Source organism: Phyllostomus hastatus, unplaced genomic scaffold (assembly GCF_019186645.2).
Source record: "Phyllostomus hastatus isolate PE091 unplaced genomic scaffold, TTU_PhHast_1.1 phas_contig_86, whole genome shotgun sequence".
In the NCBI taxonomy this organism is placed as follows: domain Eukaryota; kingdom Metazoa; phylum Chordata; class Mammalia; order Chiroptera; family Phyllostomidae; genus Phyllostomus; species Phyllostomus hastatus.
The window spans coordinates 88,191,804-88,207,983 of record NW_025333977.1 but is presented as its reverse complement, the minus strand read 5'-3'; the positions used below and the strand labels follow the sequence as shown (position 1 = coordinate 88,207,983).

General features: G+C 35.7%; 1 protein-coding gene across 1 annotated transcript in view; it reads left to right on the top strand.

The window, feature by feature from the left end:
* RABL3 (RAB, member of RAS oncogene family like 3) overlaps window positions 1–15,380 on the top strand; it is a 52,334-nt gene extending 36,954 nt beyond the window's left edge. Inside the window, exons 5-8 of the mRNA XM_045852085.1 lie at window positions 4,876–5,026; window positions 11,287–11,358; window positions 14,332–14,370; window positions 14,924–15,380. Coding sequence (XP_045708041.1) covers window positions 4,876–5,026; window positions 11,287–11,358; window positions 14,332–14,370; window positions 14,924–14,989 — 328 coding nt within the window. The 3' untranslated portion in view covers window positions 14,990–15,380. The remainder of the gene's footprint in view (window positions 1–4,875; window positions 5,027–11,286; window positions 11,359–14,331; window positions 14,371–14,923) is intronic.
* The last annotated feature ends 800 nt before the right edge of the window (window positions 15,381–16,180 follow it).

Here is a 16,180-nt window from a genome sequence, read left to right as displayed (position 1 = left end):
ATTCTGACTGGTGTGAAGTGGTATCTCACTGTGGTTTTAATTTGCATCTCTCTGATGGCTAGTGATGCTGAGCATCCTTTCATATGTGTCTGGGCCCTCTACGTGTCCTCCTTGGAGAAGTGTCTGTTCAGGTCCTTTGCCCATTTTTTAATTGGATTGTTTGTCTTTCTGGTGTGGAGTCATGTGAGTTCTTTTTATATTTTGGAGATCTAATCCCTGTCTAAGATATCATTGGCAAATACATTTTCCCATAAGGTTGGTTCCCTTTTCATTTTGCTGATGTTTTCTTTAGCCATGCAGAAGATTTTTATTTTAATGAAGTCTCATTTGTTTTTCTTTCCTTTATGACTCTTGCTCTAGAGGACATATCAATGAATATACTGTTGCATGGAATATACTGCTGCATGGATTTTCCTGCCTATGTTCTCCTCTAGGACTTTTATGTTGTCACGACATACTTAAATCTTTTATGCATCTTGAGTTTGTTTTTGTGTATGGTATAAGATGGTTGTCGCATTTTATTTTTTGCATGTAGCTGTCCAGATCTCCAACACCATTTGTTGAAGAAGCTATTTCTACTCCATTTTATGCTCCTGACCCCTTTGTTGAATATTAATTGACCATAGAAACATGATTTTTTTATTTCAGGACTCTCTAATCTGTTCCATTGATCTCTGTGTCTTTTCTTATGCTAGTACCAGACTGTTTGGATTATAGAGGCCTTGTAATATAGTTTGATGTCAGGAATTATAGTTTGATGTCAGGAATTATTCTTCTTTGTCAAAATTGCTGCAGCTATTTGGGGTTGTTTGTGGTTCCATATAAATTTTTGAAATATTCTATATCTGTGAAATATGTCATTGGTATTTTAATAGGAATTGCATTGAATCTATAGATTGCTTTGGGTAGTATGGACATTTTGATGATGTTAATTCTTCCAATCCATGAACATGGTACATGCTTCCATTTGTTTGTGTCTTCCTTAGTTTCTTTCTTCAGTGTTGTGTAGTGTTCTGAGTATAGGTCTTTTACCTCCTTGGTTAGGTTTATTCCTAGGTGCTTTATTTTTCTTGTTGCTATATCAAAAGGGATTTTTTTTCTTATTTCTGTTTCTGATATTTTGTTGTCGGTGTACAAAAATGCCTTTGATTTCTGAATATTGACTTTGTATCCTGCTGCTTTGCCTAATTCACTTATTAGATCAAATAGTTTTTTGGTGGAGTCTCTAGGGTTTTCTATGTACACTATCATGTCATCTGCAAACAATGGCAGTTTTACTTTCTCCTTTCCAATTTGGATGCCTTTTATTTCTTTTTCTTGTCTGATTGCTATAGCTAAAACTTCCAACACTATGTTGAATAGAAAAGTGGAGAAAGCGAACATCCTTGTCTTGTTCCTGATCTTAGTGGGAAACCCTTTAGTTTTTGCCCATTGAATGTGATGTTGGCTGTAGGTTTCTCATATATGACCTTTATTGTATTGAGGAATGCTCCCTCTACTCCCACTTTGCTGAGTGTTTTTATCATGAACGGGTGCTGTACATTATCAAATGCTTTTTCCACATCTATTGATAATGATGATCATGTGATTTTTATCTTTTGTTTTGTTTATGTGATGTATTACTTTTATTGATTTGAAAATATTGTACCATCTTTGCATCCCTGGGATGAATGCCACTTCACCATGGTGTATGATCTTTTTACTGTATTTCTCTATGCAGTTTGCCAGTATTTACTTGAAGATTTTAGCATCTATTTTCATCAGCAATATTGGCCTGTACTTTTCTTTGTTGTGTCTTTATCTAGTTTGAGGATTAGGAGGATGCTGGCCTCATAAAAAGAGCTTGGGAGTCTTCTGTCTTCCTGGATTTTTTGGAATAGTCTGAGAAAGATAGGAGTTAGCTCTTCCTTAAATGTTTTGTAAAATTCCCCTGCTAAACTTTGCAGTCTGGTCCAGAGCTTTTATGTGCCAGGACTTCTTTTTATTACTGCTTCAGTTTCACCAGCTGTTATCATTCTGTTTAGGCTTTCTGCTGCTGCCTCATTCAGTTTTGGAAAATTATATTTTTCTAGAAATTTGTCCATTTCACTGAGGTTTGCAAATTTCTTGGCATATAGTTGTTCTTAGTAATTTCTTACAATCCTTTGTATTTCTATGGTATTGGTTGTAATCTTTCCACTTTCATTTCTGATTTTATTTATTTGGGTCCTCTGTCTTTTTGTCTTTAAAAGTCTGGTTAAAGGCTTGTCGATTTTGTTTATCTTTTCAAATAACCAGCTCCTGGATTTATTGATCCTTAGAATTGTTCTTTTAGTCTCTATGTCATTTAATTCTGCCCTGATCATTTCCTTTCTCCTACTTGCTCTGCTCTTTGTTGTTGTTCCTCCAGTTCTTGTAGATGTAGTGTTAGGCTGTTTGTTTGAAATGTTTCCATCGTTTTTAGGTAGGCCTGTATTGCTATGAACTTCTTTCCAACACCATTTATTGACAATATTATCCTTTTCCATTGAATTTCTTTTACTCTTTTGCCAAAAGTAATTTGACCATATTTATATGGGTCTATTTCTAGACTCCCTAATTCTGTTCCATTGATATGTGTGTCTGCCCCTTCACTGATACTACAGTCTTGATTATTGTAACAGTATAGGAAGTCTTAAAATTAAACAATGTGATTCCTTCCACTTTAAGCCTTTTCAAAATGGTTTAGCTCATCTTATTTGCTTTTCCATATAAAATTGAAATCAGCTTGTCTGTATTGACAGAAATTATGCTTGAATTTTTATTGGAATTACACTAAACCTATAGATCAAATCAGGGAGAATTTTTGTTGTATTGTCCCATCCATGAATACAGTGTGTTTCTTCATTTATGTTTGAAGAAAATATCATAGATATGATATCATTTCATCTAGATATTTAGTCTAACCCTCAATGTATAACATTAAAGGTTAAGAACTTTTTGAACAACCAAAATATATTGTCATACTTAAAATGAACAATAATTCTTTAATATTGAATTTTACTTTAATTTTCTCAAATTTCTCAAAAATTGTGGTTTATTCAAAATTGTATCTAAATAAGGTCCACTCATTGTATTTGGTTTCTTCTTATCTCAACTTCCCCTTCCCTTTTTCATTTTTATTTTTTACCCTGTAGCAGTTTATTTGTGAAAAATAGATGTCTTGTTTGTCCTGTTGAGTTTCCTGTGTTTTGGCTTTTGTTGATTGTATGCCTATAGTGCTATTAAATTTGTTTCTCTGAATCCTAAATCTTCTCTAAAATGGTAGTTAAAAATAGTGGTCTGAAAGATGCAAGGTTTTTTTGTTGTTGTTTTTTACCAAAGTCAAATTGGATGTAAGATTTAATAAAAGAGAGTAAAAAGGAAAAGTTAGGAGAGATATAAGAGAACAAATTATATTTATATTGTAATATATATGTTATTAATATATGAAGTACATACATGTGTTGATGTGCTAGAGATTATGCAAGACTGCAAGTGACAGAAATATATATGTATCAGAGATGATGTTTGATAAACTATATACTCAAATACTCAAATATTTGTATGTGAGCCAGAGTTAGTGAGTATAGGAAAAGGAAATAGTCCTAAAGGAGGTCACTCTCAACACTTTATTCTCTAATAAAGTAAATTTCAATTTTGGACAATTTCTCCTAAATCAGTGTTGATGCTGGTAAAAAGAATCAAAGACCTTGAACTCAAGCTATCATTGGCTTTGATGCAAACAAAGAGTGATTATATTTTTATGAAATGGGAGGTTACATGGTTCAAAACAATTGTGTTCCAAGGCTGAACAGTAACTGAGGCTCTGCAGGATGATTATGAAGGGCAAAAAGATTTGATAATTTGCACACACACCCCCAATTTAGGTTATTCAAAGAGAAAGAAAAGTAATGTTGAAGAAAGAGAAAAAGCTATCCTCAGCTGGGTTGTATTGATTGGATTATGCAATAGTGATTCACTATCATAAGGTGTTCAAAACCAGAGTTTGCTGACTATTATAAATTGAGCTTATAATATGTCCAAAATCCAAACCTTTTATTTCTCATATATGAATAGAATTTAAATTAATTCAACAACATTGGGCTCTGTGTTCCTTTTACTAAAGAAGGAAAATCACTCTATCAATTGGATAGAAATAGAAAAAAAAATTGTAACGGCCATTGACCCTGAGGGATTTGTATTGCCTGCCTCCCACAGCTCTCATTTCCAAACAAACATCTCTTTGGTACTTAATTCTTTCCTTTTACTATTCAATTTGTGATTCAGCTGTTTATTTCTCTTTCCATCTGTTGAATCCACCTTTCCTTAGGCTATAGCATCACCTTCATTCTGCCTTTAATGTCCCTATTTCCTATTTTCCTTAAATAATTTATTCCTAGACAGAACTGTGTATGGAAGTATAGAGCACATGCATAGCCCTGAAGGTACCCAGAAGCTTGTCATTTTCCATTCTGACTCAAGGCTTGAGTGCCATGCTAGGTTCCAGGGTTTTCTCCACCCTGAAATTTGGGTCCACTCTCTGCATTTGTACAAAAAAAATTCCCGAGCCTTAGAAGACAGAGCTTTGGGAAAAGTCAACTCAACTTACCTTGTTATACCTGGTGGGCACTCAGTTATTCAAGTAGTCTATAAAGACTCATGGGGACAAATTTTGAGAATTAGATGAATAGTTAGAACTCCAAAAATGGTGAGGATGGATTGATAAACAAGTAGATGGAAGAAATTAGGGAAAAAGTAGTTTTATAGGTGATAGGTGAGCAAGAGTCAGTGAATTATCAATAAAATAATATAAGCTATTTTACATATCTACATCAAAAGGGTAAATTCTATTCACTTCTTCATTATTTATTACAGGGATTATGACCGGGAACAGTTTGCTGAAAACCAAATTCCATTGTTGGTAATAGGGACTAAACTGGACCAGATTCATGACACCAAGCGCCATGAAGTTTTAATTAGGACTGCTTTCCTGGCTGAGGATTTCAATGCAGAAGAGATTAATTTGGTGTGTATTTTCACTACTGCATGTTTGTATTATTACCAGCTGAAAGCAAAATCCAAGACTTCAAGTCATATATTCTCACAAAAGAAGCTTTATACTTGAAGTCAGGCTGTTTTGGTTCTACTCCAAAATATGGTGAAAGTTGGAATCAACAAACTGTTAGATGCACATAGTCACTTCAGCCTCCTTGAATGCTGTTCTGTTGGAATGTTCAAACTTTGTTCTGTGAAGAATGTAAAAATCATGGGCTTTTTCTTGAAAAAGTTTTTTAAAGTCACACCAAAGTCAAAATAAGTAAATTAAGATGATAAGAAAAGGTTACTAATACTGTAATAAACTTTACTATTCTTGCTTTAGAAAAGCCTCCTAGCTTCTTAAATTATAGAATTTACCTTAAAGGGGGAACAGGCAAAGGGCCTAGGCAAGTGAAAAAATTACAAACTATAAACTAGGAGTGCTTCATAGGCATTAGTTTATATAATCTTATGTGTATGCAGATCTTAAATCTCTTCCTGAGATATTTAGCTCCATTAGAACTTGGCACTAAAAAGGCTAAGAAAAGTCCTCCTATAAACCAGTTAATGTTGCCCAGAAAAGGATATGTCATTGCTCACAAGTAGGATTTGGGCAGCATACATACACAGTGCACTGGTATTCAGATGTGTGATGGTTTAATAATACCAGTTGCTACCATTTATTGAGCCATGCACTGTTCTGGTACTTTACGTACATTCTCTCACATGCTTCATCCCTATGAGTTAGGTAATATTACTATACCCATTTTAAACATGAAGAATAGACTTCCAGCCAAGATGGAGGTAGATACACCATGCCTCTTCACACAACCAAAAAAGGACAACAACAATTTAAAAACCAAAAAACAACCAGAACTGACAGAAAATCAAACTGTATGGAAGTCCAGCAACTAAGGAGTTAAAGAAGACACAATCATCCAGACTAGTAGGAGGGGCGGAGACAGGCAGCTGGGTAGAGAGGACTTGCAGCAAGGTGGTGGCCAGAGGATCAGGATGGGCAAGGTGGTAACTGGCAGACCCAGTGAGGCAGCAGATTGTAGAGCAAGGCATGCAAGGCTGCAGCTGGCCAGCAAGGCAGCAGCAGGCAGACCCAGGGAGATGGCAGATTGCAGCCTGGGTGGTCCCACATTCACATGCAGATAAATGGGGAGAAACAACTGGGGAGATGGATGGACTGCACAACCCAGGGCCCCAGCACAGGGAAATAAAGCCTCAAACCACTGATTGAAAATGCCTGTGGGGGTTGAGGCGGCAGCGGGAGAAACTCCCAGCCTCACTGGAGAATTCCCTGGAGAGACCCACAGGGTCCTAGAACATACACAAACCCACCCACCAAGGAATCAGCACCAGAAGTGCCTAAATTGCTTGTGGGAAGTGTGGGAAGTGACTGAAATCCATCAGAGAACAGCACAAGCGGCATTGTTCCCTCTTGGACCCCTTCCCCACATGCAGCATCACAACACAGGGACATGGGTTACCCCACCCGGATGAATACCTAAGGCTCCACCCCTTGCTATGTAACAGACTCATCAAGACCAAAAAAAGGGGCCCAAATGAAGAATGGATCAATGCTAGAAAAAATACAATTAAGCGATGAAGAGAAACCAAGCTACCAGATGCACAGTTCAAAACACTGTTAATCAGGATGCTCACAGAATTGGTTGAATTTGGTCGCAAATTAGATGAACAAATGAAGGCTATGCTAAGTGAAATAAAGGAAAGTGTGCAGGGAACCAATAGTGATGGGAAGGAAACTGGGACTCAGATCAACGTTGTGGACCAGAAGGAAGAAAGAAACATCCAATCAGAATAGAATGAAGAAACAAGAATTTTTAAAAATGAAGAGAGGCTTAGGAACCTCCTGGACATCTTTAAATGTTCTAACATCCAAATCATAGGAGTGCCAGAAGGAGAAGAGGAAGAGCAACAAGTGGAAAACTTATTTGAACAAATAATAAAGGAGAACTTCCCCATTTTGGCAAAGGAAATAGACTCCCAGGAAGTCCAGGAAGCTCACAGAGTCCCAAAGAAGTTGGGCCCAAGGAGGAACACACCAAGGCACATCATAATTACATTAGCCAAGGTTAAAATGAAGGAGAGAATCCTAGAAGCAGCAAGAGATAAGGGGACAGTCACCTACAAAGGAGTTCCCATCAGGCTGTCAGCTGATTTCTCAAAAGAGACCTTGCGCACAAGGAGGGGCTGGAAAGAAGTCTTCCAAGTCATGAAAGGCAACGACCTACATCCAAGATTGGTCTATCCAGCAAAGCTTTCATTTAGAATGGAAGGGCAGATAAAGTGCTTCTCAGATAAAGTCAAGTTAAAGGAGTTCATCATCATTAAGCCCTTATTATATAAATGTTAAAGGGATTTATCTAAGAAAAAGAAGATAAAAAATATGAACAGTAAAATGACAACAAACTCACAGTTATTAACAACCACACCTAAAACAAAAACAAAAGCAAACTAAACAAACAACTAGAACAGGAACAGAAACACAGAAATGGAGATCACATGGAGGGTTAGCAACAGGGGAATGGGAGGAGGAGACAGGGGAAAAGGTACAGAGAATAAGTAGCATAGATGGTAGGTAGAAAATAGACAGAAGGAGGGTAAGAATAGTATGAGAAATGTAGAAACCAAAGAACTTATATATACGACCCATGGACATGAACTAAACGGGGGAAATGTGGATGGGAGGGGTGTGTAAGGTGGAGGGGAGTAAAGGGGAGAAAATGGAACAACTGTAATAGCATAATCAATAAAATATATTTTAAAAAAAGATGAAGACTAGTAGCAGAGGTAACTAGGCCATGGGTTACACAGGTCAAAGCAGGCACTCTGACTTCAGAGCCTGTGCTATACAATTAAGCTGCTCTTCCACATGATTATCCTACAACTAACATTTAGAATTTTGGAGCTGAAAGAACTCTTAGAAATCACCTAGATTAACAATTACCCAAACCTGACTGCATATTCATATTACCAACAAACAGTACCTATGAAATTTTTTGAGTAACTGGCACACAACAGGAGCTTTTTATTCATAAGGTCTGTCAGGAGGACCAGGACTCTAATTTTAAGAAATGACTCAGGTGATTCTGATGTCCTTACTCTGTGAATCAACATTTGTGAACACTGCTTGGTTCAGCCCCACCTCTACCCCCACAATGAATCAGCATCTGTCTGCCATGCCATTGGTTTTTACATTCTACTTTGCAATAGAAATGCCTTATTTTTCTCAGCTGCCACCATGGAATATTCAGAATAAGTGCCCCAGGTGATCAGCACTGGACCATGATATTCTAGAAGATTACTGCTACTTAGAATATATTATATCCTTGTTGAAGAAATGCTCAGGTTACCTCATTTGAACGTTATTTCCAAAGTGAAATTTACCATTAAATATTCTTAATTTGTTTCATTAATATCTGTTTCAAGTGGCTAGATATATGCTTTTCTTTCTTTACCTGCAGAGTCAGGTCCATTTGTTAACCAGATGTAAAGGAAGTCAAGTGGTGATACTTTGGCATACACAGTTTCCACGGAGTTCACATACAACATGCTTCTGGCCTTTTATCCATATGTGGCTTCAAGGACACAACAGAAACAGCAAATGGTGTTGAGTATGCAGGGAATAAAAAATAAGGAGGAAAATTGGATTAACGTTTCAAAAAGAGATCATCAGAAAGATTCAGCAAGTAAATGTAAAGCCTCAAATAAAAAAAAATGAATGTAACAATATTAGTGTTATCATCTTTGGTTACTCTATGTTTACATCAAAGAAGGAATCAGAGTTATTCTTGTGCCTGAAAAAAGGCAGAATGTTTACATTATAAATAGGGAGAAGATGATTTACTTACTTACTTTTTAATAAAACAATTTCATATTTTTTAGAAATAAAATTACTTTCATTTGAAAATTTAAAAATTTATGTTACTATTCTAATAGTTTTCACACTAAAAAAGCAACAAGGAAGAGATAAAATTAATTTAAATATGTTTTATTTAATTCAATATATCCAAATTTTACCATTTCAACATGTAATCAACATTTAAAAGTATTAATAAAGTAAATATTAATAGAAATATTCTTTTTTTAGTACTAAGGCTTCAAAATTTGGTGTCTTTTACACTCTAATTCTTAATTCAGATACTAATTTTTCATTTGAAATATTTGCTCTGTATTTAGATTTCATAAAATTTACATTTGAAAAAGTCAGTTCACGTACCCCAGTTATTCTATGTGTACTTAAAGTTTTCCATATTTATTTTTTTTAAATCACGTTAGGCTTATTGTATCTAGAACAAATTTTTCTTTGTCATACGTGTACTTTAAAGCGATCACACTGAAGCATCTTCCCTAGTTATTATTCCTTCTCAAGCTTGGACAAGCTATTCAGAGCTATTAATTTTCAAGCTTTGCCCTCTGCCATGATCAATAACAGATGACTCTTTCAGTTTTAAAATTGTTATCCTGAAAATCATAGAATTTTTCTAGCATGGTCAAGCTGAAATTGTGCAGCCTTAGAATTAAACCTTTGGGAAGTTTTGTTTGTTTGCTTCTTGGTTTAGTTTCTGTATTTAGTACTTTAGCTCTGTTTGGAATAGTCTCTGAAGTACTTTCACATTCTGATAACTGTTTCAGCAGTAACATTTTGTAAAACATCTAACACAGGTCCATCTAAGGTTTGTCTCTTGTAGGCCCCAACTGCCATATAAATGTGCTCACACATTATTTCAAATACGGTAGTTTCCACAATGATATTTCCGTCTGTTTGATCTGTATGTGGAATTATCCTTTATGGTAGGTGTTTTGTGTCTGAAAATTCAGCCTGATAGCATTTGCTTGGGATGAAGAGAAAAGGGAACTGATATTTCAGTACCTGCTATGTGCCAGATGTATATTACCTTATTTAATTTTCACAGAAATCCTATGGGATAAGTATCATTACCCCCATTTCATAAATGAGCTCCACTTTAAAGATTTAGTAACCTAACCAATGTCACATAATCTAGAAATGTTGTGACAGACACTTAGATTCAGAGCTTGCTAGCTTCTAGTATTCTGTGATCTTTGAAAAGTTTGTTGTAGTCTCTTTGTGTGTGTGTGTGTGTATGTGTCTGTGTGTGTGTGTGTAGTTTTGAGAATGTATTATAGATTCTAGCCAAAATTTAAAAGGTGGGCCTTGAAATGTTGTATATGGATAAAATATAAGTGACTGTAAAACACATTGGAGAGGAATCATATAGGCATATAGATTACAAAACAATAAATGCAACATCAATAATTTCAGTAATTTCCCAGGGGACACAGCCTGACAGACAAATATAATTCTTGCAAGGAGTCTCCATGATATTGTGATAGTTTGGTCTTATGTGCCTTCTGAGGTAAAAATCAAGGTATTCTTATCTCTTGAGGTGGCAAATCAGTAATGATAAGCAAAGACACCATGACATTGGAATTTCAGTATAAGTACAGTAAATCTTTTAAAGTGTTTACTAGTCATTATAATAATTTAGTGTTCCAGGTTGTTTTGTCTCTTCTGGGCCCCATTTTTTTCTAATTTTTAAAAATCCTATTTAATAGTATTATAATATATCTATTGTTCATTATTATTTATTTAACTACTGTTTAATAATAACAATGATATTTAATAATAATTCACTGTTTATTATTGAACATATATTTATTGTTTATTATTATCTTTATGACCTATCAAGAGATGTATCACCTTACATTTAATGAGTGAGAAATCCCTGGCAACAATTCTGTTTGTTCCTTTTAACTCCTTATTTTCATGCTTCCTACTTGTATGAACTGCATAGAATTTTAGTTGAGCACTGGTGAGTAGTGCTAAAAAGTGAAGGGTTGACTTTTTAATGGCTCTGTTTCTGCTTTTTTAGGGTAAATGTAGGTAGGTCACCTAATTAGTACCTTGGTTTTATTAGTAAGATATTAGTAATCCTGTCTTCCCTTATGAATTATTTGATGGTGAATACATTGGTTCTGTGTCCTCTAAAATTGCTTATATAACAAAAAGGTGTGTTACCCTCCTTTAGTACTTTCCTCTTTGTTTTGTGCATCATAATTTGAAAATCACATGAATATTTTATGAGAGAATTATAGCTGATATTTTACTGTAGAAATGTGCAACAGGAGCAGTGATACTAATAAGGAGCTTATGTTCCCTGACTTTTAATTGCAGATCTATGTTTTACCTTCTAGGATTGCACAAATCCAAGGTACCTTGCTGCCGGTTCTTCCAATGCTGTCAAGCTCAGTAGGTTTTTTGATAAGGTAATGGCCTCAATTAAGTTATTTTTAAACTTAATTTATATATTATGAGACTTTAAATTTTTTGTAGAATGCTTTATCCTTTTAAGCCTTCATCTTGAACGTCACAGACTGAATAATACTTGTTTTGATCTCTCTTATCTGTTGGTATAATTGCTCAAGGCCTGCTGACGTATTTATTCTATCACCAGTGTTCTCTCAGCAAAGGATGAAAGCTACTGGATTTAAACGGGAGTTTTTTAAAGATACCTAATTCCCCTCCTTAAAATCCTTTATGTTTCCCTATTTTCTAGCTCTTTTTGTATTCATTCACCCCTAGCCCCTACAAAAGACACTGAACTGAGGAGATTCTACTTAGTTAAAGCCCTGAGTTCTTTTTGCTCTCCCAGCTATTAATTGTTGTTACTGTTATTTTTAAGGTAATTTCATCTTCTCAATTCCCTGTTGTTTCCCTGTCAAAAACTTTGTATTTCAATTATTGACTCTTGCTAGCATAATCTTATTGTAGAATGAAGACGTAGAATGATTCAGCATGCTAGTAAATTAGAGCACTCTTCTTTCCTTCACAAGGCTATACAGCTGCATTGCACATAGAATTGACCAAGTTTAAGTTGCCTGCCCAATGCTGACATTGTGAAGGAAAGTAAAATAGGATGCATTTTTGTATGTGTTATTGAAAAAGATTAATTGCTGTATTATATTTCCTTTTAAGTGTAGTCCCCCTAAAAACATTTCTCTCCTCATAGGTCTTTCTTATGGATCATTTTTCTTTTAGCAATTTAGGCATCTAATATTTGGCCCATTATCTAATATGTCAGGAAAAGATGTGCCTCACACCCCTCCCTATTTAATATGAGATCACTGGGAAATTTTTGCTTCATTGCAGAACTTCCCAATTGGTGTGTCGCAAATAGGGTACAGGTGTGCTGAGATATTGATTTCCTCTCAATTTTCAGAGCAGCCAGAACCCCTGGGGCTGGGTGATTGGCAGTCTCTTCCATTTACCCCAGTGTGCTGTACAAATATTAGCATTTTGTAAATGGGATGCACTGCAAGGAACCGCATTTTCTGTCTACATTGTTTTCAAACTTAAAATGTAAGAACTTTCATTTGGTTTAAATCCTTGATCCCATCTGATACAAAATGCTATTATCCCCTGAAAGCAACATCTTATAGATCTGTGTCTGACATGGAAAGATCCCACAATATACTGTTTAAATTTTTTAATAATTTAATCTTGAAATTGTAATGTTAAATGTAATAAGTTATATCCTAGATAAACAATGGATTATAGACTAGTGTAACCCAAGTTGTCAGTCAAGGCTTTATTAAAAAAAAAAAATCAGCCCTAACTGGTGTGGCTCAGTGGATTGAGCGTGGGCTGTGAACCAGAGGGTCACTAGTTCAATTCCCAGTCAGGGCACATGTCTGGGTTGCAGGCCAGGTCCCCAGTGGGGGCCCGGTGAGAGGCAACCACACATTGATGTTTCTCTCCCTCTCTTTCTCCCTCCCTTCCCCTCTCTCTATTAATAAATAAATAAAATCTAAAAAACAATCAGAGGGAACTTGATTGGCTTTAAGAAGAGAGCAAGATTTAGTATGGAGACATTGTAAGTTGAAGGTAGGGAATTATGTGCAAAAGCAAAAAGGTAACTTCTCTCTCCATTGCCTAAACACAGCAAGAGGTACGTACATTGGGAGGTTGGCCAGACTTCCAGACCGAGATGGCTGTCTGAAGCCAAGGGATGTAGCAGCTAAATATCACCCAGTTTTCTATACATCATATCTGCAAGAATTTAATGTAAAGATCTCTTGGAATCTGACACTCCTCCAGACTCCCTTGGCTAGCATTAATTCATCCCCATTCTAGAATGATAGGATTTTCCTGTCCTTCCCTGGAAGGAAGAAAGGTAATCAGTCCCTTCTTGCTTTCTGTAAGACCAAGTATTTTGACATGTACACGTATATTAATCATGAACCAGCTTTCTACCTCTAGGACCAGTGAATGCAACCTTACCCCAGATCTCTTGTGGCTAACAGCAACCCAGCCATATTCTTAAAGATAGAAAAATCCAGATATTTCGCTGTTAGGCAGTTGAGGGTAAGCTGATGCAGGCCTGGACAAGGATGCTCACGGCTCATTCAGAGGAATTTTTATTTTCATAATTTGAGATTCTAATGTCTTAGAAATAATCTCCAGCTAATCTCTGTGTATTCTTACATGATTACCTTTTCTTAATCACAACAGTTCTGTATAAAGAAAACAGTACTGCCTCTGCAATCATTGCTGTTTCTCAAATGTTAGAACAGAACTCATTATTTTTAAAAACATTTTTCATCATCTGAAAATGTGATGCTCCTTAAACTCACTATACTAGGGCATGTCATTTGAGGGCTTCTGTATGATAGTAGGGATGGATTTGTGCAGATACGTCCACTGCTTCACTGTGTTTTTCCTACTAACCAAATACAGACAGTTCTAAAACAGCTGAACCAAAATTAAGTCCATAAAAAGAAGCTAATTGACTACTTTTCTGATGTTATGTCATCCGTCTCCATTGACACCCTACAGAATTTATCCCTGTGTTACTAGAGGGATGTGTGGTTCATAACATCACACAGACTCCTCTTTAAGGAATAGCTGTACTATTAAGGCAAGTGCTTTGCTTTTATCTTATGGATTCTATTAGATACCTTTTGGGCTGACTGCTAGGAAACTTAAAGCTAAATTTTCTGCTACATACTAAGAGTTGCATGGGATTATATGTCATTCTCTGATTTCTGGAATGAGGCAGGCTCTAATGGAAATACTCTCACAATCCTGATCTCATTAGCACCAAATTGTACCAGATGTCTACAGCTATTGGAAAGACTCTTAATTTGGATATATGCCTTTTAGCCCCATGAGTGACCATTACAGTTAGCCACTTTTTCCAAGTATGTGTGCTAAACCCTTAAAATCTTTGTTTCTCGCAGGTCATAGAGAAGAGATACTTTTCAAGAGATAGTAATCAGGTCAGTATCCATATTTTCTTCATAAAATGGGTTCTTAAGTTTATAGAGAAATGATTGCCAAATTTATTTTCAGAAGTGGTTAAAAAAAGTGGGAGAAGTTCCTTTGTGGGCATAACCTTCTGATATCCTTCTGTTAAATACAAAAGAAAGTCACATCAAAGGAAAGTAAGGGTCCAAGAGAAAAAAAACCCAGGGATAAGCTGACATTATAAAATAATAGAAGAAAAGCATTTGCTTGAGACTCCAAAGGTATGTATTTGAAGTCTATCACAAGCAAATAATTCATATAAAGACCAATAGGTGAATATTATGAGATTCACCTTCACCTTCATCCTCTCTGATTTAGATAACACCAATCTGTTAACAAATGTTTTCCATTTTGGTAGAATTTATTTTTATTATTTAATCTGCTGTGGTTTTCTGGGTAAAACCACAGAATGGTGGTTCTTTCAGAAACAACTGACTGACATTTTAAAGGAAAAAAAATTAAAGGCTATTAGCATTTGAACTCTGCCTACTTGAGACTTAATGTGATTATCTTTCTTGCCTACAGATCCCAGGCTTTCCTGATCGAAAGAGGTTTGGGGGAGGAACATTAAAGAACCTTCATTATGACTGAATTACACTCATTCTTTGGAAGAGTGAGCAAGAAGTGGCAGTTTTTCACAGCATTCTTCTTGCTGTGTCAGTTATTACTGTCTCAGCCTTTTACTGATCACCTTAAAATGCCACCCTGCACCCTCACCCTTGAATGGAAAACTGAAAGAAAGTGACAGTGTGGGAGGTCCAAACTTTGTCCCCGTTATCTGTCCCTCACCTTCCTGTCCCTGTTTATAGATTATGTAAAAGCTTTGTGGAAATAAGAGATGTTGTCAAAATGATGCAGTAAATGAGCAGTGACAGAGTGCTGCAGAGAAAATTTACTCTTGCCTAAAATAGAGGATTTTTAATGGATCTGTAATTTTCCTGCACTCCTTGCTGAAGAGTTAATTAAATACTTCTAAAATGTATTTCTCTTGTTTTACCTTCTTGAGGGGAAAAGTTATGTTAACCAGCCCTGAGTTGTCCATCCGAAATACTTTCTCATTTTCAAAGCAGCAAAATGTTGTTATTTAATTGTCTCCACCCTCACATCACACACAAAGATGCCTAATAATAGCAACCCTTGTTCTCTCACCTCTCCTTTGCAAACGGTTCAGTGACTGGAAGAGGAGGACTAATGGCTGGAGTTAAATATAAATAGATTAATAATACATAGAGGACTGCAGTGCCAGAAAAGAATAATTCTGGAAGAAATTGACAGCTCACTAAATCCTTCACTCTTTAGGTTACAGCTGTCTGCATCCTTTTACTCTTTTCTTTTTGGAATTGGGTAGGGTGAAATCTAAGACCTGCACAAAGGCAGTAAAAAAGATTTATAGCCTCTTCAGATTGTATTTTTTTTTGAAGGAAAAGATAACTCCTAAAATGACTCTTAACTGTAGTCTATAAACTAAGAATAATATTCTTTGTATCAACAATGTATTTATGGAGAAAAGTAAAAATAAGTTCCACAGCAACACATTTACATGAATTTTGGACTAGAATTCTAGGATTTTGTAAGACAAAATTTTGGAGGAGAGTGTGTGTATATTCATAATTTTTAATTATTTTTTTACCCATCTTTTTTGCTTTTTTAATTCTTTCTATCCTGGTTATTCTTAAATACATAAACCTGGTTTCCATAAACTGTAACTTGCTGACTTATTCAGCAACACCTTTCCATCCATATTCTCTCTCTGGCTTTCCTGTGGATCTCTGTACTTCTGGT